At 40.0% G+C, this 22,062-nt stretch overlaps 1 protein-coding gene across 7 annotated transcripts in view; it reads left to right on the forward strand.

Moving 5' to 3' along the window:
- Positions 1–22,062, forward strand: part of LOC143369134 (protein muscleblind-like) — a 544,190-nt gene that overhangs the window by 45,010 nt on the left and 477,118 nt on the right. For 5 of the 7 annotated variants that reach the window (XM_076812635.1, XM_076812638.1, XM_076812639.1 and 2 more), the window contains exons 2-3: positions 3,549–5,100; positions 7,583–7,911. In XM_076812635.1, coding sequence (XP_076668750.1) covers positions 7,726–7,911 — 186 coding nt within the window. In that variant the 5' untranslated portion in view covers positions 3,549–5,100; positions 7,583–7,725. The remainder of the gene's footprint in view (positions 1–3,548; positions 5,101–7,582; positions 7,912–22,062) is intronic. The other 2 variants (XM_076812637.1, XM_076812636.1) reach the window with 2 other exon arrangements.

Consider the following 22,062-nt stretch of genomic DNA (forward strand, 5'->3'; position numbering starts at 1 on the left):
AGGCTTCCCGGTGTTTGTCACATCCCGTTGGTACCATATATTGTTCCGACGTTTTGTCAGCACTGCACCTCCATTCACCGAAGCTCTGTTGACGCACTGATACTGCTGTTCTGTATTTATAGTACCTATTCCCTATCAGTGCAAGTTCCCCGAAGAGTCAGGATTTTAGTCCGTAACGAAATTCAATATTAATTATACGGATACGTTGCGAGTCGAAGCGGACCATGATCCGCCATGCAAGGCTGATTCGCAACGTATCGGTTCCCGTGACAGTTCACTGACATCGGTGCGAGTGGTAAGAATTTTAACCCTTAACTGGTATACTGTTTTTGGCAAACGTGACAGGTATACTGGGGTCGTGGCAGACCCCAAATAAAAAAGGACATAGAAATTTGTAAAGTGGATAGTAGAGCAACCACTATGAATATTTTCTTCTTAGGTACTGTATAAAATAATAGAAGCGTAGAAAGTTAAACTATTATTTTAAAATTAATTAGAAATTCAGTTTACGAATTTAGACAACCGAAAATTGTACATCGAACTTTGGGTGCTTGGGGTCACGAGCGACCCCAGGGTACCAGTTAAGGGTTAATATCCTTTCTCCGTTTTGGGAATAGAGCAGTTCGCACTTGTCCGTGCCAGTTACCGACACGCCACTGAACCGTGCGAATCCGCCTTAACGGTTAAGGTACCAAAGGATCAACGTCGCGCCCCCTATGTTCTCTGTTTCTTCCCCCGCCTTCGCTGCGAGTCGAAAGACCAGCGTCGGATCGACGCACGTATCGCGGCGTTACAGCGATTTCTTGTCGCGCCCGGGTAAAATCCCCCACGAAAACAAACGGTTCCGACCGAGAGCGTTTTTCCTTCCGGCATTTTCTAGTGCGTTGAACGCGCCCATACGTCCCCATAACTCTTGCCAGGGTAACATGAGAAACGAGTTGAGCGCCTTGGGTCCGCTTTTCGTAAGCGGCTTACCCGCGCGTCGGAAAATTCTACTACGCTGCTCTAGCCCCCCCGTTTCTCCACTTCAGTCGCTTCTTTTTCTTTCCCTTAACTGTCTCTGGCTCGCATATAAAGCACATACTTGAATAGTGGTACCGTATTCTTCAGTTTGCTACCTCGCGTCCCGATAGTCCACGAGCACTGTTCGTCATTGGTGCGTGGTTCTGTGTGGCGCATTGTGAAACAAAACGTTGTCTTTTAATGGTTAATATACCCACGAATAGTATTTGATATATAGTCGTATAATTTGTTTTACGGTTAAGTAAAAACAACCTGACGCGGACCTAGCGTAGACTGATTTTAGCGCTGACCTAGACCTAACCCAACATTGCACAGACGTCGTTTAATATTTAGCACATGGTCCGCCTCTGGAGCTGTTTAACAACAGTTAAGCAGTATTGTATGAACACAGTTTCCCATGCACAGTCTAACTCGAACCTAACCCAGATCTGACAAAGTCTAACCCAACTTCTAGGAAAGTATTCCAACTTTTATCACTGGAGTAATTAGGGAATGCATCGCCAAAGTACGATAAAGGAAAAGAGTCCATTATCCTTGCCAGGTAATAAGGGAATTGCGTTCTCAACACTGCACCGTTGATTTATTTAGTCGGACAGGTCTCTCGCTATTTCAGCAGAGATCGCATGAGTCCCGCGCTCGCAACCACCGTGCGCCTTACTCATTTACAGCGTCTCTCGTTTGCGGGAAAAAGTGGAATAAAGCATTTCGTGTGTTATTGTCGAAGTGGGTTAGAAAATCGTTTGACCGGCTGACATGAGCTGGAAATTATAATAATTTGTCTGAAAATAAGGAGCTAACAGCTGCAATCTCTTATCTGTGAAGTGTTTAAAAGCCGTGGAAATTGTTGCTCAGTAGCATTTCTACAGGTCGAAGTGACAAAGAAAATCCCGGTACATGTATGACCAATTATTTTTTTTTATGTAGCTAAGAAAATCCGTTTGCGAAAGAGAAACCGATCAACGAGACCTACACGTAGCAATCTCAGCTCTAAACACAATATAACGTACTTGAAGTTTTTAATAATATTATAAACTTAGGTGCACACCAAGCCAGACGATATAAGTCAGGTTACAGCTCTGTAGGTGTTTCAATTGGTATTTAAAACATTGTCTGTAACTAAGTCCTGTTACGCACTTGCGACCATTTGCCGGCAACTTGGTTGCCCAGAGACCAGAAACCTTTGTTGTTCGCCGCGACCAAGTGCGTACGAACTCATGTATCCCCGTGTTACCTCGTGGTCGCCGGCAACTTGTCGCAAGTACGTAACGGGGCTGAAAGTCAGAAGTTTATTGGACACGCGTGTATTAGGGTGGCCCTTATTTTCAACCTGCGATTTCTTTTGCTCTCACCCCCTAATATGGTTCCATTTCATAGAAAAGTAGTCCCTGAAAAAGATTATTGCAATCGGACAGCAAAGAAGGGTGCCGAACAAGGCCTTAAAGTTTAGAATTCATCAATGGTTTGAATTTGGCGAATTTCTCAAAAATGGTAAGCCCTATCGAAATTTTCTTCAAATAATGTTAAAAGAGCACTCAATTCTCTACAATTACTGTATATATAAGTTTTGCGTGCTTCCAACCATTTTGTAGATAATAGCGTTTGAATATAGAGGCGCGTGTAGTCAATACAGGTGGGAGGCGCGAAGCGCAGACCTCTCTATATTCAAACGCTATTATCTAAAAAATGGTTAGAAGCATGACAAACTTATATATACAGTAATTGTAGAAAATTTCATGCTCTTTTAATGTTATTTGAACAAAATTTCGATAGGATTTACCATTTTTGAGAAATTCTACAAATTCAAACCACTGATGAATTCTAAACTTTAAGGCCTAGTCGGTACTGTTTCCTGTTGTCTGATTGCAATAATCTTTTTCGGGGACTATTTTTTTGTGAAATGGCAGCGTGCTAGGGAATGAGAGCAAAGAAATACGAAAAAAAAATTTAACATGTATAAATAATGGCCGCCCTAGTGCGCATAGGAACCTTTCCCATCATCCTGATGTATAGAGTCGATCCTGAAAAAAGTACCCTTCAGTTTCTGTCTCAATCTACATAATATACAGGTGTCCACTTAATTGCCTTCACTTTGGCCTCTAACCGTACATTTCTCCCATAGATTCTACAAATTCATGTAATTCACTTATTCGAGAGGGGTTCCGAACGGCCCCCGAGGTCAAACTCGGCCGCAGTTAGCCTAGGGTTAAGCGTGCTTGCATTGGTAGCCCTGCGCTTTCTCTCTACTTTACTTCTGCCGGTTTGTGGCCTCTGCTTGATCATCCATTTACAATCGGCCCAGCTTCCCTCTTTCTTCTGCTATCTCTCGAATAGCTAGAACCCTTCATGGCGTCTGGTCATCCAACAATCCCCCCCCCCCAACCAACACACACTTACACGCGCATACCAACAAAGCAGCAGCAGCAGCCCCTCTACGCCCCCCCCCTCTACCCCCCCTAGAAACAAGAAGCATTTTAAGCCTTTGCATCCGCCAGTAACGCGAGTTTTCGCTTTTGGTATGTTTCCAGAACAGCAGAATTCGGAGTTCAACCGCGGGAGGATCCAGGAGTGCGCCGAATAAATGACGTAAATCCGAGGAACGGAAACGCAACGTCACTCGCTAACTCGCAGCCCCCCTTCCTCCATCGAGCCACCTCCCCCCTTCTCTCTGTCTCTTTCACTGTCTCCACGTCCTACCCCGACCCCTTTGTCCGACCCGACAACGCCTGACCCCCGAACGACACACGACCCCCGACTGGACCTTCGCCCTCGCCTCTTCGCCCCGCTTTGTCGCCTACCGCCTTCTCGTGCTTCTTACTCGGCGAGAGAAAAGGGAAAACAATTCTGTCCCCTCCGTTCCGCGGCTGGTCCCCCCCCCCTGCCGAAGGATACCAGGCATTAGGCTCACCTCTCCGAGACTCGAAAGCGGTCCGTTCCCCCAGCTCCGTCTCCTCGCGGCCTTACACCTCCTCTGCATCACGGAGTCGTCCCTTCCTCGTCCAAAGTAGACTCTCTACGCACGGAGACACGCGTTAGCTTGACAGAACCGGCTTGAAGGACACCACGACCGGCTTTTTGAGACACACAGACACACCTCTCTATCTCTCTCTCTCTCTTTCTCTCTGTCTCTCTCTCTCTTTCTCTCTCTCTTTCTCTACGTCTGTAACAAAAGTCCAACGCAGCCCAGCAGCAAGCAGCCGCAGCAACAGCAGCAGCAACAGCTATATTGCCGATAAAAACGGAATCGAGCCGCGCCTAGAGAGCATACTTGCGGTGTCGACGTTTAGCTTCGAAGGCTTTCAAGCTTTGCCCAACTACTTTACGCTCCGGTCGCCTACCACGGCTTCTAAACCAGCTGCCCGAGTACGTCACGCCAAGACAAGCAGGATCAAGGAGTCCGGTATCGGTTTAGAGAGAATCGTCGATCGTTGCTCGCGCGCTGCCTTCTCTCCAGGGAGCGCAGGTCCTGACGGAAGCCGGCAACCGCCTAAAACCGAAGCCACAGGCTAATCGGCCGGCGATACGCAGCCTCCTCACCTATTCGCTTTCTTTCCTCCGGCGGTGTATCTCCTCCTCGCTGTCACGCGCAGGCTACGCGCTGCGTTCCTCTTCCAGCTGCGATCACTCGAACAGTGAGCGTCTTTCTCTCCTTCGTTGTGTAACCGCCGCCTAACTTGGGGAACGGCACTACTGCCGCGCTGTCTCTCGCTCGTACGACTAACGCTGTTCGATCGATAACCACGTCTCTGCTCGATAACGGCCCCGGGCGAGCTGATAACGAAGCGATCACGGTCTAAAAATAGTGTTTAGAATCGGGTGAGCCAGTGCTGACAATCGCGAGCCTTTTACACAGTGTTCGATAATACGCAACAACGAAACTAGTGGTTAAATAAAAGAGAAAACAAAGAGTAAATAAAGAAAGTAACTGGACCGGTCGCCGAGGATCTCGAGTGAGTCGTCTTTTGTTCGGTTACGCGAGTGTTCTACGGTTCGTCTACACGGAAGATCCGAGTCCTCTGGAAGACCATCAGCTTGCCACGGGACGCGTTCACCCTGCCTTAAGAATTCTTCTTTCGAAAGGTATTTATCACAGTTCGCACCAGCTCCAAGCACTTGCGGGATTTCGATGAGCAGGGAGAGCTTGATCGAGTGTGCAACGAATTAAATGCAAATCATGTGCGAAGCATTCACCCCAAACTAAATGCCGTGTGCTTTGCAGTGTCGGCAGGGATTGCATTTTAAGGAACTTTTTGAAATTGTAAAATTCAGGCAAAAGATTCTGGCTTTGGCCACTGTCAGCCGTCGGCACAGCTGTCCGGTTGTTAGTTTACTTCACAAGGGAAGATCTCGAAGCAGAAAATTAAAAAAATTCTGAAACTTTGGGAATATGTAGGGGATTTCCTCCTGATCACAACGCAATTTTTGTTTGCTGCCCAAATTCACTCGAAGGGGGTGAAATTAACCCCTGAAAATTCGGCGTTTTTTTGGGATTTGGTGTTATAACTCGCAAACTGTAAGAGATAGAAAACAAGTTTCAAGACAAAAGTTACTTCTTTTAATTAGATCTAGCATTTGGTAAAAAAAAATATTTTACAGTTCACGATTTATAACAGAAAATTGGAAAATAACCGGATTTCTCAGGGGTCAAATATACCCCCTTAGAGCGAATTCAGGGAGCAAAAAAAAAAATTGGGTTGTAATCAGGAGGAAATTCCCAGCATTTTCACAAAGTTTCAGAATTTTTTGAATTTCCGGGTTTGGGATCTTCCCTTATTAGATCTACAGTGGCGGACGAAAAAAAGTTTACACCCTTTAAAATGGCATCATTTTTTTAGAATTGATCCAAACAACTTGAGTTTTTTTGAGAAGCTAGAAGGATTAGTTTGCTAAGTGACGCGTTAAAGAAAAACGCTTAAAGATCGCAGAATAAGGTTGAAAATCGCGAAATTCCTGAAACCAGTATTCACTATTCTGCGATCTTTAAGTGTTTGTAGCTCAGAGCCACGTTAATCGATTTTGCTGAAATTTTAGCTCATAATCGATTTTTGAATTTTCATTAGGTACTGGCTCCGAAAAAAAGTTGTAAAAACGACCTTTACTATTTTTTTTCGCTATTCCGACCAATTGCAATGTTTTTGCGACGAAACACGTCGCTCAGCAAACTAATCCTTCTAGCTTCTCAAAAAAACTCAAGTCGTTTGGACTAATTCTAAAAAAGTTATTTTAAAGGGTGTAAACTTTCTTTCGTTCGCCACTGTAAGATCAACTGCTATTGTTTGATTTGAATAGCGAAGTTCTAAGAGGCAACTATTATTCGAGTTAGAAAAAATAAAAAATATCCCAACATAATGGCTAGTGTGTACGAACGAAAGGTTTCAAGTGAACAGATGTATAGAATCCAGAATTCACTGGCCGTGGAAGACAATTTTGTATAAATCACAACCCAGTAGCACGCGTGTTCGAATGAAAGGTTCCAGGTGAAAGGGATGTATAGTTGGTGGAACAGATGGTGTGGCGTATCTTTCATCGCATATTACAGAGCCTTACAGTCTTAATGTATTCTCATCTTGGTTTGGCACAAGACCTTAATATATTAGTGTCTAAAAGCTATATTGAATGTGTCTGCGCGTTGTTGTCTTCGAACAATGAAGAATGCTTTCGCCTCCCCACTGCTTTTACGACATTGCTGTATCTACTTCACTAACTACAAGGTGTCCCACCTAAGGTGTTACAAGCTATTTTCTTCAAGATTGCTAAAGATAGTGGCAACATTATTTTTCTTAACATCCTACAATTAATATTGCTTTGGTTCCTCTATGTGGATAAGCAGGGTACCTTTCTTCAATTCTAGCAACATTTATCTTCAGAGTTAAAGAATTAGGACGAAAAATTATTTTATTCAGGAGAAATGTAGAGTGATAATCACTTTTACATCAACGGTTCATTAATACCTTTAGACGTCGTATGTGCTATTTAAACTTGCATAAATATAGTTCTTCAACTGCTTTGGCGAGTGGAGTAGTTGCATAGATAGTTGCACAGACACTGGCAGCTGCTTAACATAATATTAAAAAAAAAATGTAATACATGCTTAACAGTCAATAGAGAAAATTTGAAGAATTAATAAAGTGATTTCCAACTCACACGACACTGAATTCAATATCTCTTGTCTTTGCTTTTAATTCTCTCTCACAAAAGTTAGTTTTCGTTGCAACGTTTGACTATGCAGAACAAGCAAAGTGTTTTAAATGAATGTTGCTAGGGTTGATGATTTACATGGAAATAAAACCATTCCTCTTTCCCTGGGGGTCCAGTCTTGGTACCATTCCTGCTATATAACCGACCCTAGCGAACCCTCCAATTCCAAAAGATAGTGTGCCTATCTTCAATAGTCTTGCGGTAAAAAGAAGCACGTGAAAATCTTGGGCACGACACTGTACAAAGATGTGAAAGAGCAGATGTGTAGTTAGGGGAAGTGTTAGCTCAACGAAATCCCTGAGAGTGCCAATAGTCGAGGGCCCGTTCTGAATAAACCAAAAACGATTATCTATCCTTGGTAAAGATCAGTCGGTGCGAGTGGACGCAAGCAAACGGTGAAGGCTGCACCGCGAACAGGCCCGAGCGCCGTACGAAGAGGATAAATTACAGTCGTCGCGTGAAGCCGTGCTCTAAGAAAGAGTCCCGTGGTCTTCCAGGATTGGAAGTATGGCAATGGTCAACATGAATAACCTGCTGAACGGCAAGGACTCCCGGTGGTTGCAGCTAGAGGTTTGCAGAGAGTTCCAGCGCAACAAGTGCACCAGGCCCGACACGGAGTGCAAGTTCGCTCATCCGCCAGCTAACGTCGAGGTGCAGAACGGACGGGTCACTGCTTGCTACGACAGTATCAAGGTAACCACCACCACCATTGTATAAATCAAGCTCGTTTCGAAGCCGCGCCGCGAGACGCGTAGATCCATTATGTTTTAATTACCTAATGCATATTTTGGCGACGGTATCTTGGCGTCGCACCGGTTGCAATCAGAGTTGTTTCGTTAATCGGGCAACTATTAACCCGGCGGGAGGCGCACCCCATATTGTAACACAGGTTCTCGCTACCGGGTCAAATATACCCAAATTTGAAACGTAAAAAACCACGGTTTCAGATTTTTTTTAACTTTGTTATTTTTTATGTTAAAGTACAGTGTTTTAAGAATCAAAGAAAATTTATGAAGTATCTTAAACAGCTTTATTAAAGTTCTTTAAAAAATTGTAACAAAAAGTCAAACTGTCTTCATATTTTTGCAACTAGCGCCTCTGTGGTAAGTTTTACACAGTACCGCCTCCCGCGGAGTTAAGTACCAGACATCCTAACTGTTAGAAGGCAAATTTTAAAAGTTACGGTATAAGAGTTAATATCTTTAATCAAACGATTTTGGTTACGACTAACTATTATAAATGATTCATTTGTTGGCTACCAGTAAACATTATCGGCAACGGAAATGTAATTTTGGTTACCAGTGACCAATACAAAAGACTAATTTCTTGTGGTTACCAGTAACCATTATCAATGACCCGAATTTTTTGTTGGTTACTGATAACTAGTATCGACGGAGAATTTTTGTTCTGGTTACATTCGATCATCGGCAATTATTCTTATTAATGTTACTGATAATTAGTATTCATCGACATCATGAAAAAAAAATTACAAAACTTATGGGTAAATTTGTTTTCATATATTTTCATATCGTTTTTTTTGCTTAATAAAATATACAAGTTTTGTATTTAATATTTTTTCGTGTTGTCAAGGAATACTAATTATCAGTAACATTAATAAGAATAACTGGCAATGATCGAATTTAACCAGAAAAAAATTTTGTCGTCGACAATGTTTATCGGTACAAAAATAAAATGCGGGTCATTGATAATGGTTACTGGTAACCAAAAAAAATGTAATCATTCATAATGGTCAGTTGTAATCGGAACAATTAAAAATTAGTATTTTTCAGTCACTTGGTTTTTTTCAGAATTTTCTTTAAGATTTAACGACAACTGGCTTGCATTTAAATAAAAATTAGTTTTTACTTAATGACTCTTTTCCATTTTTTTTTATATAATTTGTTTTGGATCTCTGCTAGGTACCATAGAAGTATTCGGCTGTATTAAATTAGGTATCAGTTGAGTATTAATTGAATTTGACTGCTCTTCTTTGCAATTCTTACAAGGGGAGGACACCATGTGGTAGACACCGATTTTGATGAGCCTTGGCACTCTGGATCTATCTCGAAAATAAGTAAATAGGTGTCCGAGCGTATAATAGAGATATTTACATGGAAATTATTAAAAATTTCATAGTGGCCGTGGGGTTTTAGTGGGTAAAAATCCCACGCTACCCTGGCACCCCCGGGGATTCCCCTCTGAAGGAATCGGAGTGTCTTTTGAAGATGTCTTCACGTTAAAAAAAAAACTTTATAAATTTTTTTTTATAAATTATTTTTTTTTATAATTTTTTTTTTTAACTTGTGGAAATCTTCAAAAGGCACCCCGACTCCTTCAGAGGGGAATCCCCGGGGGCGCCAGGGTAGTGTGGGATTTTTACCCATTAAAACCCCACGGCCACTATGAAATTTTTAATAATTTCCATGTAAATATCTCTATTATTAAGGCCCATTGGCAGAAACGCTCGAACACCTATTTACTTATTTTCGACATAGATCCATTGTGCCAAGGCTCAACAAAATCAGTGTCTACCACATGGTGTCCTCTCCTTGTCAGTCTTTTGTTTTTTATTGAAATGAATTAATTTTGATCATTTTGTAACGATACCCATTTGGGACTTGTGGCTGATATCAAGTATTTGTTTATCTCTTATAGAGATTATTTTTATTTGATGAGAGATGGGTACCAGGAAATTTTTCACCCTTGCTGAATTCGAGGACGCTGTAAATGACCCTAATTTCTTTGAAAGAAATCATAATCGACCCAACAGTTGTAAACGCCTACGTACTGCATTGCCATGCTAACAAAGTCATGCCATTAATGGAATTTCGACGACATATCGCCCGAGCATATTTGCAGCGAGCGTCTCCTCTTATTAGTGGGACAACATATTTAGTGGGACAGCGATGGTCTTAACTTTGAAGAAAGAGCAGCTTAGATTTATACGAACAGCGTTTAGTCGCACAGAATAATATTGCCGGTTCTTGAATCTCCGGGCTATTGAATATTTCCGTAACGCTTATCGATGCTAACGTTTTCTATTATTCGTAGAAATGCTTCGCCACTGAAGACACACAATTTCTTCTGCTCGCCTTTAACGTCCAAGCTGAACTTTCTGGCAGTTATCGGGGGGAGTTTGATTAGAACTCATAGGACACTTTCAATTCCGCGTAACGAATAGGGAGCGTCAGTCCGTCTGTAATAAAGACGTCGACGTATAAATTTCTCCGAGTCGTTTCCCCGTGTACACGTGGGGAGGGGCGCGATTAAGCGGAGGAAAGGAAAAAGATACGAGTAGGGCGCGGCTTCCGCCCGGGTAGATATTGAATTCGAGAATTGAATTTGCAGTTATTAATAGCGACAATTACTCAACGGGACAGGGGAAATGAAAAACTGGCCGACGAGTTTGATGAATCGTAATCCTCTGGGGAAGGAGTGTTACGTAAAAATTGTAGAACCTTCCGCTGACTCTGCGCGAACGCTGGAACTCCACGCGTGTGTACGTACGCGTATTTCGCGCGATTAGATAAGGCCGGAGAAAATATTACGATCAGGGCGCGGCGCTCTGATATAATCGGACGCTAATATTTCCTCTGGAAGTCGTTTCAGGGCTTGTCGTTGTATCGATCCTGCCTTCAACACTCAAAGATTCTCGTCAAAGCCGGGGCAAGAGTAATGTAGGATAATTATTTTCTTAGCCTAAAATAGACTTTGAATTTCGCTGAAGGAGCATTGTCAAGCAACATCCTTTTTGGGTGCAACTGGTCATTTGTTTTCAAGATATGCATTCGCGTTTATAAAATCGGTTATCATAGTCGACACTCGGAATCTAGGCACAGTGGTACATAATGACGGTTTTTGTTCAAATCACCCTGCAGGTCGTAATTTTTCAGGAACTTTGACGATTTTTTTTTAAATTCTTCGCAATTAAATTCTCTATCGATCTGTCCGGACGAAGTTTTGAATTTCGTTGCTGATTTTTTTATATTTAGCGAATTATACAGCACTTCTCGAAGATCAGAATCTGTGGGCTTTTGGCCGACTGTTCCGAATTTAAAGTCAGATTTTCGAAACTGAAGGCGGTGAATCCAATATGTTGAAGCAAAATTGCAGAAAATGGGCGTATTCGGTAGAAACATAGTGCGTCTAGATTTTCGGGGACGCTGATTACGAAAATGAGGCAAGTATTATAAAGATCAAATTTTTTAGTTTTAGCACAAATCTAATACTGTAGATCGAATTGTAAAATTTAAAATGGAGGATGGACATTCGTATTTTGACAAATTTTTACGCATCTCATAAATGTGTACTTGATTTTGCATATTTAAGAATATTCGTCTGTGTTCATGCGCGTTCTTATAGTTGACTTTTCGGATTCAGTATTGATGAGCACGATTTTTAATATTTGATATTACTGATTCACTTAACGTTTTATCCCAGTTGCCTTTAAAAATCCGCTTTTATTATGTGGAATCTTGTTTGAGGAGCAGGACTTGTGCTTCTGGAAGCAAATCTCTGATATTTTTAAACACGTACATAAACAAGAAATCTAACATTAAAAATCGTGCTCATCAATATTGAGTCAGAAAAGTCAACTGTATTCAGCATACTAGATTCACCACCTTCAATTTCGAAAATTTGACTTTAAATTCGGAACAGACGACCAAAAAATCCCACAGATACTGATCTTCGAAAAGTGCTGTATAATTCGCTAAATATAAAAAAATCAGCAACGAAATTGAAAATTTCGGCCGGACAGATCGATAGAGAATTTAATTGCGAAGAATTTAAAAAAAGAATCGTCAAGTTTTCTGAAAAATTACGACCTGTAGGGTGATTTAAACAAAACACGTCATTATGTACCACTGTGCGCCGAGTCGAGTCGGACTCTTTTCTGAAAGCAACTCAGCGTACTTTTGACCCCCCCCCCCCCCATATCTTTGTGCTGGAGTTACCCAGAAACCCGAAACTTTACTGAAACCTAGTACTTTGCAAACGGAATTATACCCCCCAAATTTCACGTTTCTATCTTTTCTAGTTCGTAAGATATTTGAACTCAAAGTTTCGTTATTTCGACACTGACCGATCATCAAATGTCAGACATGTACTTCCTGCAGCCGTAGGAACTTGAACTTTGGCAGAAAGGTACTGTTTGCGATACAATGAAAAGAAAAATTAAAAAATCTGGAAAAATCCTTTTCTCTAACAATTTATGAAAGAAATTCAATATCTCTGGAACCACTGAATCCATAACCATGAAATTTGATAAGCACGTTCCTCTTAGTCCCCAGGTGCTCGCTAAGAAATTTAAAAAAAAACTCGCCGCAATTTTACCGAAAAACAATACATGAATGTTTAGCCCCCGCGGGCGTGACGCATGTTTCGGCCCTGACGCCGTTGACGTAGTCACAGCGCGGAGCCCCCACTCCGCAAAAATCGCGCGAGAAGGACCAATGAGGATAGAGAGTGGGCCATTCGAAAAACAGTGGCTGATGTCCAAAAAGAACCCGTAGCTAAGAAAAGAAGGATCACTTACAAAAAGAAGTGAAACCCCATCAAAAACATTTTATGTAAAAAATGTAGCCGAGTCTCGTGACTCCTTTACCCATAAAAAGTTATGGGTAAATAACACACTGTCATTAACAAATCACTCCAAGTTTACATATTTAGTTAAAGAACATTCTGTGACTTGGCAATGAAAATTAAGTTCACGCTATAAATACATATACGTTCAGTTCCTGTGTAAATATTATTTCACGCAATACTTTATTAATAAACGCGAATATTAAAACGTAAGCAACTTTCGTCACATTCTCGTACTGCGTAATTGCCAAGTCACAAAATGTGCTTTAACTAAAGATGTAGACTTGGAGTGATTTCTGAATGAAAGTGTCAGAGTCAATTAGAGCGCTAGACTCGGTTCTACGTGACATCTCATAGCTTTTTATGGGTAAAGGAGTCACGAGACTCGGCTACATTTTTTACCTGAAATGTTTTTGATGGGATTAATATTTATCCGTGTAATACGGTGGCAGTGCGCGTGGAACCGGAGATCGGTAGATCGACTCCTGTTGGCTGTAATTCGGGCCAGTGTTAATCCCGAGTGTCGACTATTATAACCGATTTTTTAAATGCAAATATTTCGAAACCAGTTGCACCCAAAAGTGGGTGTTTCTTGATATACGACCCATTACACAAAATTTAATATATGACTTATTATTATTAGTTTTGCTATTGGGGTTTTCCCAATCATTCTCACAGTTCTCCCACGTTCTTTTTCGAGGTTGACATCAGCAGAATATTTGCATTTTCGTTGGCAGTTGCTTGCCAAAAGACGGCATCCGTGGGTATAATTTTGGCATTTCTCCTGAACCGAGACAGTAGAAGCAAAAGAGCACGCAGGTTGATGTTCAGTTTGATTTTAAGCGGATAATATATTTCTTCGTGCATGTACACAAATAGTTGCAATCCAGTGCAATTTAGTACTACTGTACAACAGAATCTGGAACAGGGCAAAGTTGGAGGAATTTAAAACGGATCTAGAACGAAGGAAATAGTTGGTTGAAGAGCAGGAACGAGAGTGATGTCACTGAGCAAAATTTAGATAACTATGTTCCACCGCATAAATACAAGTACAAGTTTACAAAGTAGGGATAATTTAACACAGCATTCAAATCGTCCAACGAACATTTTTTGAATAAAAAAAAAATTTAATTAGATGGGATTGGTGGTTTGCAACACAGAGAATTATTTTTAAGTAGACATTTTGCATATTGTAGTACAGTGGTCCCCGGATTATCGAGAAAGATTCGGGACCGGGGAATTCTCCATAAACCGGGGCAGGGGAAGTAGTTTGCGCCTAATAAACTGACCCTTGTCAGGACCCTCGCTCGAACCGTCTGACAAGGAGACTAAACGACGTAAACCGAGAGTGAGTGAAATAGCGCACCAGCGGGAGACCCTCGGTCGACGGCGAATTGAGACTCAGTATTGAATATGAAAATTTTCATATTACTGATTACACTTTGACGGGAGTATTGCCGATGGATTGGTGAGTTTATGTCGACGAAAATGAGGATGCATTTAAGCAATCTTCAGCAAACACTTTACAATTTGGTGAAGTCGTTGATATTCTCCATTTAAATTCTCTTCTGCATTATTACATAGTGTGTAATAATTTTAAAAAGGAGACACTCTCCAGTGTGTGAATTACAACATTTAGTGAACGTCACTGGGTCATTCCACGCGAAGTCGGACAGTTTTCGGAGTAACATTTCGGATTTTGGTGCAACTTGGATATGTTGTAGTCTTTAGGGGTTAATAAACATATCTCGAAGGATTTTTCGAAATGTCAAAAATCGTGGATGTTACAGCTCTTTGAAATATAGTGTTTACTATTTTTCCAAAAATTATAACTGTTGAACTAATAAACTGATAAAAATGACCTTTTGGGCGCTTACAGTGCAGATATAAGAGTACCTAATAAAAATTATTTCACTTAATAAAAACGAATATTTCACCATTTATTTAGTAATTGTTCTAAACAAATGCAATTTTATAGTTGAAGGCACCTTTTTAAAAAATTGGAAAAATAGGAGGATAAAGCCCTGTTTTTCCTCTTTATGGACATGTTTTGAAAAACGTGGACGTTAGAAAATTGGCCAAATGAAAATTAATCGAATGCAACGCTGCGTCAAATCACACCCCGGCTCGACTAGTCGCTCGGGCTGTGCGGTACTCGCAGCGGCCAAGCGGCTATACCTGATATTCTTATGCAGGATTCTCGAAAATGGTAAGTATTTGTAAAAAACTGAAGGAGGAAAACTCTTCCTGTTTTTTATATCCGATATAATACGGTATCTGAATTTTTGGTGTTCGCAATATTTTCCTTGAAACGAGGGTGACTTTTAGTTTTTTAAATGGAATGTTATATTTTTGATTACCCAATATGAAAGCGACTGCCAAGACAAATTCAACCATATGGTATACTATGACCTTTAAGGCCACACAAGGCTAGGAATGAAATAAAGAAACCCTATCTACTAGATAGATAGTTCAATATATTTACTTCAAACCTTGCAGCGGTCCTCATTAATACCCTATATAAAAGTGGCAGGTATAGTACCGCACGGCCCGAGCGACCAGTCGAGCCGGTGCGATTTGACGCAGCGTTGCATTCAATTAATTTTCCTTTGGCCAATTTTAAAACGTCCACGTCTTTCAAAACATGTCCATAAAGAGGAAAAGCAGGGCTTTATCCTCCTATTTTTCCAAATTTTTAAAAAGGTGCCTTCAACTATAAAATTGCATTTGTTTAGAACAATTACTAAATAAATGGTAAAATATTCGTTTTTATTAAGTGAAATAATTTTTATTAGGTACTCTTATATCTGCACTGTAAGCACCCAAAAGGTGATTTTTATCAGTTTATTAGTTCAACAGTTATAATTTTTGGAAAAATAGTAAACACTATATTTCAAAGAGCTGTAACATCCACAATTTTTGACATTTCGAAAAATTCTTCCAGATATGTTTATATACCCCTAAAGACTACAACATACCCAAGTTGCACCAAAATCCGAAATGTCACTCCGAAAAGTGTCCGACTTCGCGTGGAATGACCCAGTGACGTTCACTAAAAATGGACCGAATCTTTCCATATTTGAACTCATTTTCATTGAGAAATCTTAAAAAATCCATTAGTAATACTTTCATGAACATTTATCAAAAACATGAACATTTTATTTTTCTCTACTGGGTATTTTACCTGACCCAACGGTTTTATTGCTCTCGGCGGTCTACCCGGGACCGAAGGCCCTCGCTTGCACCGAGGAAGCAAAACTGTGGGGTGGGTAGGTCTTTCCCGATGATCCGGGGAAACAAGCATGTCAATAATCCGGGGACCACTGTATATCTACTATTACTTTTGAAAGCTAGAAAAATAAGTATTCATCATTTCTATAGATCACATTAGGTTTAACGAAGCTAACTTAAAAAATTCATGTTGATTATGAAAATCGGGGTTAACAGCAAATTTGTTAAGAACAACATCTGAAAGGAAAATTTTCTCGCAAAAGATTATTAAAGATAACTTTGTCCCTATTTACGTGCTACGACGGGAGACAAAGTGGTTGAGTCATTCCGCCCAAGGGGTAATACGGTGTGATCAAATTGGCGAAAATTTTAACAATCTTTCATGAGTAAACGACTCCTTGCAACCTATACTCTCTTTTCAACTTGTTACCATCTTATCGATCAGAATATATAAAATTAAAGAAAAACTTCACTTCAACTGTGAAGGTAGTTCCTGAATATTCTACTAAATTCAAGAATTCTTTGACATTTCGTCCAAAACTAATTTCGAATACAAAAAACCCTTGTACAAAGTTTAAAATCGATTTACCACATATTTATCGAGAAATTGTTGATTAAAATTGACGCATTTTAACACAGTGGCATATGGCAGAGTCGGAAAAGGGGGCTATAGTTTCAGTTTGTCTTCTGAAACAGGAAAACTATATTCAAGAAGTGTACCAAAATTGGAACAGAAGTACACCGATATGTCACGAAATGAATTTATTAATTTCTGCAAAATTGACCACATGGTTTCTTCGTAAATGCCCCTAAAAAATAGGTTCACGTGCAAATATTTGATAAATTACGTAGAGCAGTCGACGTGGCAACGTCGCACAATCGATATGTTCAGACATTTAAATAGCGAACGACGATTCAAATTCATTGAACATTTTTTCTGACATTTTGGTTATAGAAGACGCTCCGAATGTATGCGACGTTGTCAGATCTGCTGCTGCAATTCACTACACTAACCAATTTAATATTCTATTTTCGTATTACAATTATTTATATTAACATTGATTTTTTTAAAATACATATATTCGTGATGTTACAAATTATTATTATTATTTCTGTAGTATCATACTACTTTATATTTATCGTTTATTACCCAACTCTAATTTTACTAACATAGTTTGTTAGGAACTACCTTAAAACTAAGGCAAATTTCGCAGCAAGTTTATAAGTAGATGTCAACTAATATTCGCTCTGAAGAAATATATTTTATATATTTCTTACGAGGGCCCAAGTTCCCTTTTATCGCGAATGACCAGCATATCTAGACCAGGCGTAGGTATGCAAAAGAAAAAAAGATAGAGAGCAGAAATGAACGAATTTTTCGGAGCTAGTTGTGCATCATCCCCTTTGTTCGGAAAATTGCGTTCAATTTGATGATTGGACGGTTAGATTACTCTTGCCGTAGGTCGCCGCGAGAACAGGCAGCTGCTCGTTGCGTACGATGGTGCACGTCAACGTCGATAATGACGTATATGTTCGTCGGCACGCGAGCCGAGCCGTCGTTTAATTCTGAAAGTTATTAAGGTCGTGGAACCAGGATAAAAGGGCGCGTTGTTCGACGATCTACGGTCATTTTTTTTTCTCGGATGCCTTGCTGCAAGCGCGTTCTTAGATGAGGAGAGATGTCCTCTGATTTCGTCGTGCTTTTGCGGGGTGTAGTGTACAAGTCCGTGCTGCTGTCTATATAGTATTAGCTGTAGACACGTGATAGTTTCAGAAATACAAGTAGTTAAAGTTACTTTGGCGGTTACCTTTTCCTTGTTAGTCAATGGTGGTATTCGTTACATTTAATCGTTATAACTGAATGAAACGACATATTTATAGAGATGCAAATAATGGTACACTTGCTTGTAGGTATCTTGTTTTAAGTGTACACACACGGGTACAAAATAAAGTATGTAGTTTCTGTGACGAGGGAACTTCGGTAAGACAAAAATTCCGATTTCTTTGTTTAAACAAAATAAACGCCTCTCTCTACAAATTTTACACAATTTGATTGCACAGTTTTATGGAGCATTAGAAAACATTAAATTTTCATTGCAAGAATTTTCTTATATCCACTATACTTTTAAGATACAGGAAAGTAGGAGAACATATTAACCTTTAAGGGGGTATACCCGCTTGAACCCTCGGGAAATGGGTCATTTTGTGGATTTTTTTACAAGTCAACGGCTTGATGAAGATTTCCCGTTTTTTTACTATCTTTACATAGTATTATGAACTACTTATAAAAAAAGTTTCAGTTAAAAAACTATTGTTTTTCGGAAGATATGCATATATATCTGAAAGTCTCTCGATTTTAAACGGCTAAACGGTGGGCTTGAAAACAGCTGTGTGTCGTGTCTGAAATAAAAAACAATAAAGTTTTCTTATAAAGTATGTCAATAGCTATCGTCCAACGGGGCCGATTTTGAAAATTTTGAAAAATAAAGAAATGGTGAGAGATCAAAGGTAAAGTTACATTTTTCTAAGAGAAAACGCCACCTTTTTTCTTTATAAATAATAAACGGGGAATCGGAATAAAAAAAGCCCTCGTTGGACGATGTGGAATCTTATTACGATCCTGGATGCAAAATTGGAAGTGAATTGGTTGAACGTAGCGCGAGTTTCTAGGCCCACCGTTTAGCCGTCTAAAATTGAGAGACTTTCAGATATATATGCATAACTTCCGAAAAACAATAGCTATTAAACTGAAACTTTTTTTTTAAGCAGTTCATAATACTATGTAAAGATCGTAAAAAAACAGGAAATCTTCATCAAGCCGTTGACTTGTAAAAAAATCCACCAACTGTACACATTTTCCGAGGGTTCAAACGGGTATACCCCCTTAACCGGTGTATTCACCCTGAAGATCCAAAAAGTAGCCGAAAAAAATGTCTGATACTTCCCTCGAGATTCTCTACAAATCTTCAAAGTTAAAAAAAAAATCTGAACTCTCGGGTTTCCGAAGTTCCTTCTGAGATAGGTACGTAATGATCTTTAAGTCTTATGAGTTTAAGTCTCATTGTTTGTGTAAGTTTCATTGTGCTTCTAGAAATTGTGACATCTTCTGGAAGAGTTACTAAATTTGTCAGAGTTCTAAATATACTACTGCATTCGTCACAAGCCACAGATTTTGGTATTAATTAGCTGATTAATTAAAAAATTAGACAGGTAGCTTTCAATTGATAGGCATACCTAATGATGTTTTTGTCATGTGATATTCTACGCTGGTGGCTGAGGAGTGTGACGTGCAGCTTGTTAAAACTTGGACAGAATGGTCCCCGTTTTCATTTGCCCAACGTTTATTCGCTTGGAAATTACATCGTCCGCCGTGAGATACGCGTACATCTGCAGAAATAGTCTGAGAATGTGAGGAAGGCTATCCCCAGTATAGCTAGGCCCCGCTTGTACAGCTGGAGAGGCGCGAACCGATATTACTCCGAAGAAATATTAGCAATAAACCATTGCATTACGTACACCACGCTCTGGGAACACCATCCCGACTTCTCCATAGAGTCCGCCCCCCGTTTCTTGCGCCGTTTAGGTGGCAGAAGCGCGGGCTCTTACGCTCCACCGATGAAATAAGGGCTCATTTTTCGACTCGGGGGAATAAAAGGGAACCGGGCTATTGCCGTTCCGTACGTCCACCATTCCCGTTTAAACGTTAGAGTATCGCCGGAGCAGAAGCTAGATTAATTTGCTGGAAGGAAGAAAGCAGTGGCCCCGAAATCGTAGCAATTCTTTCGCTCTATCGAGGGAATGGCTAAGAGGGTCCTTCAGGCCGCGTGAGTAACGATCCGCCCTGGCGTAGATTATCCTGCCCTCGCAAGAGCCTGCGAATTACTCGAATTTCACGATATTCCTGCTTTTAAATCAATTTGCAATTAACGCCGTAGCTCGCGCCCGCCCGGGGGGAACAATTAGAATGACTTCGGGGAAGATCTAAGACGGTTCTAAACGGTTATAATAGGGTCCTCTGTGGGAAGACATTACGATCTGGCAGCCCGCATCGCCCTCAAATTCGTACGTTCGATTCCAATTAGGCCGATTGGACGGCAGTAGGATATTAATCCTTTCGCTATTAGGGGCGACCATAGTCGCTCGCTACAACACCCTTGTACATATGCCGGGCGACTATAGTCGCTCTCGAGAAAACTCTTTTATTTTCTCAATCTCTTCAACACTCAACGACGTTCCGTGATCCATAGTAATACAATACGAATAATAATACTAAATGTAATGGTTATAAGACTTTCAGTTCGAACTGCAGAGCTACTGTTGGGCGATTGTAGCTTCGCTTACTGCGGATAATTTTTAACTGATAAGGAACACTATTCAATTGAGGTCACAAAAATGTAAATTGAAGATACTCCCAAAAGCTGGTCTGACCTTGAAAAATCAACAGAAGGGGAACAGGGTAAAGAAGAGAAGCGAGGGAAAGAGAATGACAAAACCGTTTTTTCAAAAGTAATTATCTTTATTATATGAAAATAAATTAAAATAAATGAATGACAGTAAATTAATGATAGGTAACAATTAGAAAAAATTAAGGATAATGAATGATAATACTAATGAAATCACAACAGTGGGTAATTAACTATTACATTTATGACAATCTTGTCGACAAGAAGGTTTAATAAAGTGATTTAAGCAATGATAATTTTCACAATGACTGCAACCAGGGAACACTGTTTCTTTCATACCTTGACCAACGAGACAGTCTAAACATGTCACTGTAAAGGCTGATCAACGGATCACACATATACTGCGTGACATAATAGTATTATAATTATAATTGTGATCTATCATTAATCTATTATCATTCTTTTACTGTAATGTATTTTCATATACTGAAGACGATTCATTTTGAAAAGGCGGTTTTGTCATTCCCTTTCTCTCACTTCTCTTCTTTCCCCTGTTCCACTTGTGTTGATTTTTCAAAGTCAGACCAGCTTTTGGGAGCATCTTTAATTTACACTTTTGTGACCTTTGTGACATATACTTTCGATCTATATAAAAAAAATTGGGCGATTTCGTCATCAATTGAATAGTGTTCCTTGTGAGTGTCATTAAACAAGTGAAAATACGTTTATGCAGAGTGTATAAATATCTTGTTTTGAAGAAAAGTCCCTTTTCTTCCAAAAGCATGTCAAGGTGGCGTTGGTCAGGCGTAAGACGTAAACCCGAACGCCGAAGATTGTCCACGCGCGATGTGTTCACTTTTGGCGCGAGGTTCCGTTCAGTGGGGGTGCTCCGGCGCAGCGGACCGCCGTAGCGAAAAGGTTAAATTAGCCCTTCTAGTGTTATAATAGTAAAAGTGGTTCATATCTGGTCTGTTTTGCTAGTTATACGCTTAACAACGTAAGGTAAAGGACCCAATTACTGACACCTAACCAATTACTGTCACCTTAAGGGGTTAGCTACCTTCAGGAGGTAGAAAAAGAATCAATTCTTTGGCAATTTATTTCAGAATGTACATGCATATTTTTATGCAATGGTTTTTGTATTCAGACGAGGGACACTTTAACAGGTTATTATATTATGTTTTGGTATAAAAAAATATTGAGTTATTGGAAAATTACAACTGATTTACCGGAAGCTGTTTTTACACCGGTGACCACGATTTCTCCAAAACCGCTTCACCAATCTTTCTGAAATTTTTTAGGTTTCTTCTAGACGTTCAAATCTAGTCTTTAATCGAAGCATTTGTTTTTCCAATGCATAGTTTTTATTTTATGGATGAAAAATGAGTATTTCTAGCTAAAAATAAGTGTTTTCATCCATAAAATAAAAACTATGCATTGGAAAAACAAATGCTTCGATTAAAGACTAGATTTGAATGTCTAGAAGAAACCTACAAAGTTTCAGAAAGATTGGTGAAGCGATTTTGGAGAAATCGTGGTCACCGGTGTACAAGCAGCTTCCGAGAAATCAGCTGTAATTTTGCAATAAGTAAATAGTTTTATACCAAAATATAATATATAATAACCT

This window comes from Andrena cerasifolii, chromosome 5 (genome assembly GCF_050908995.1).
Source record: "Andrena cerasifolii isolate SP2316 chromosome 5, iyAndCera1_principal, whole genome shotgun sequence".
NCBI classification, from domain to species: domain Eukaryota; kingdom Metazoa; phylum Arthropoda; class Insecta; order Hymenoptera; family Andrenidae; genus Andrena; species Andrena cerasifolii.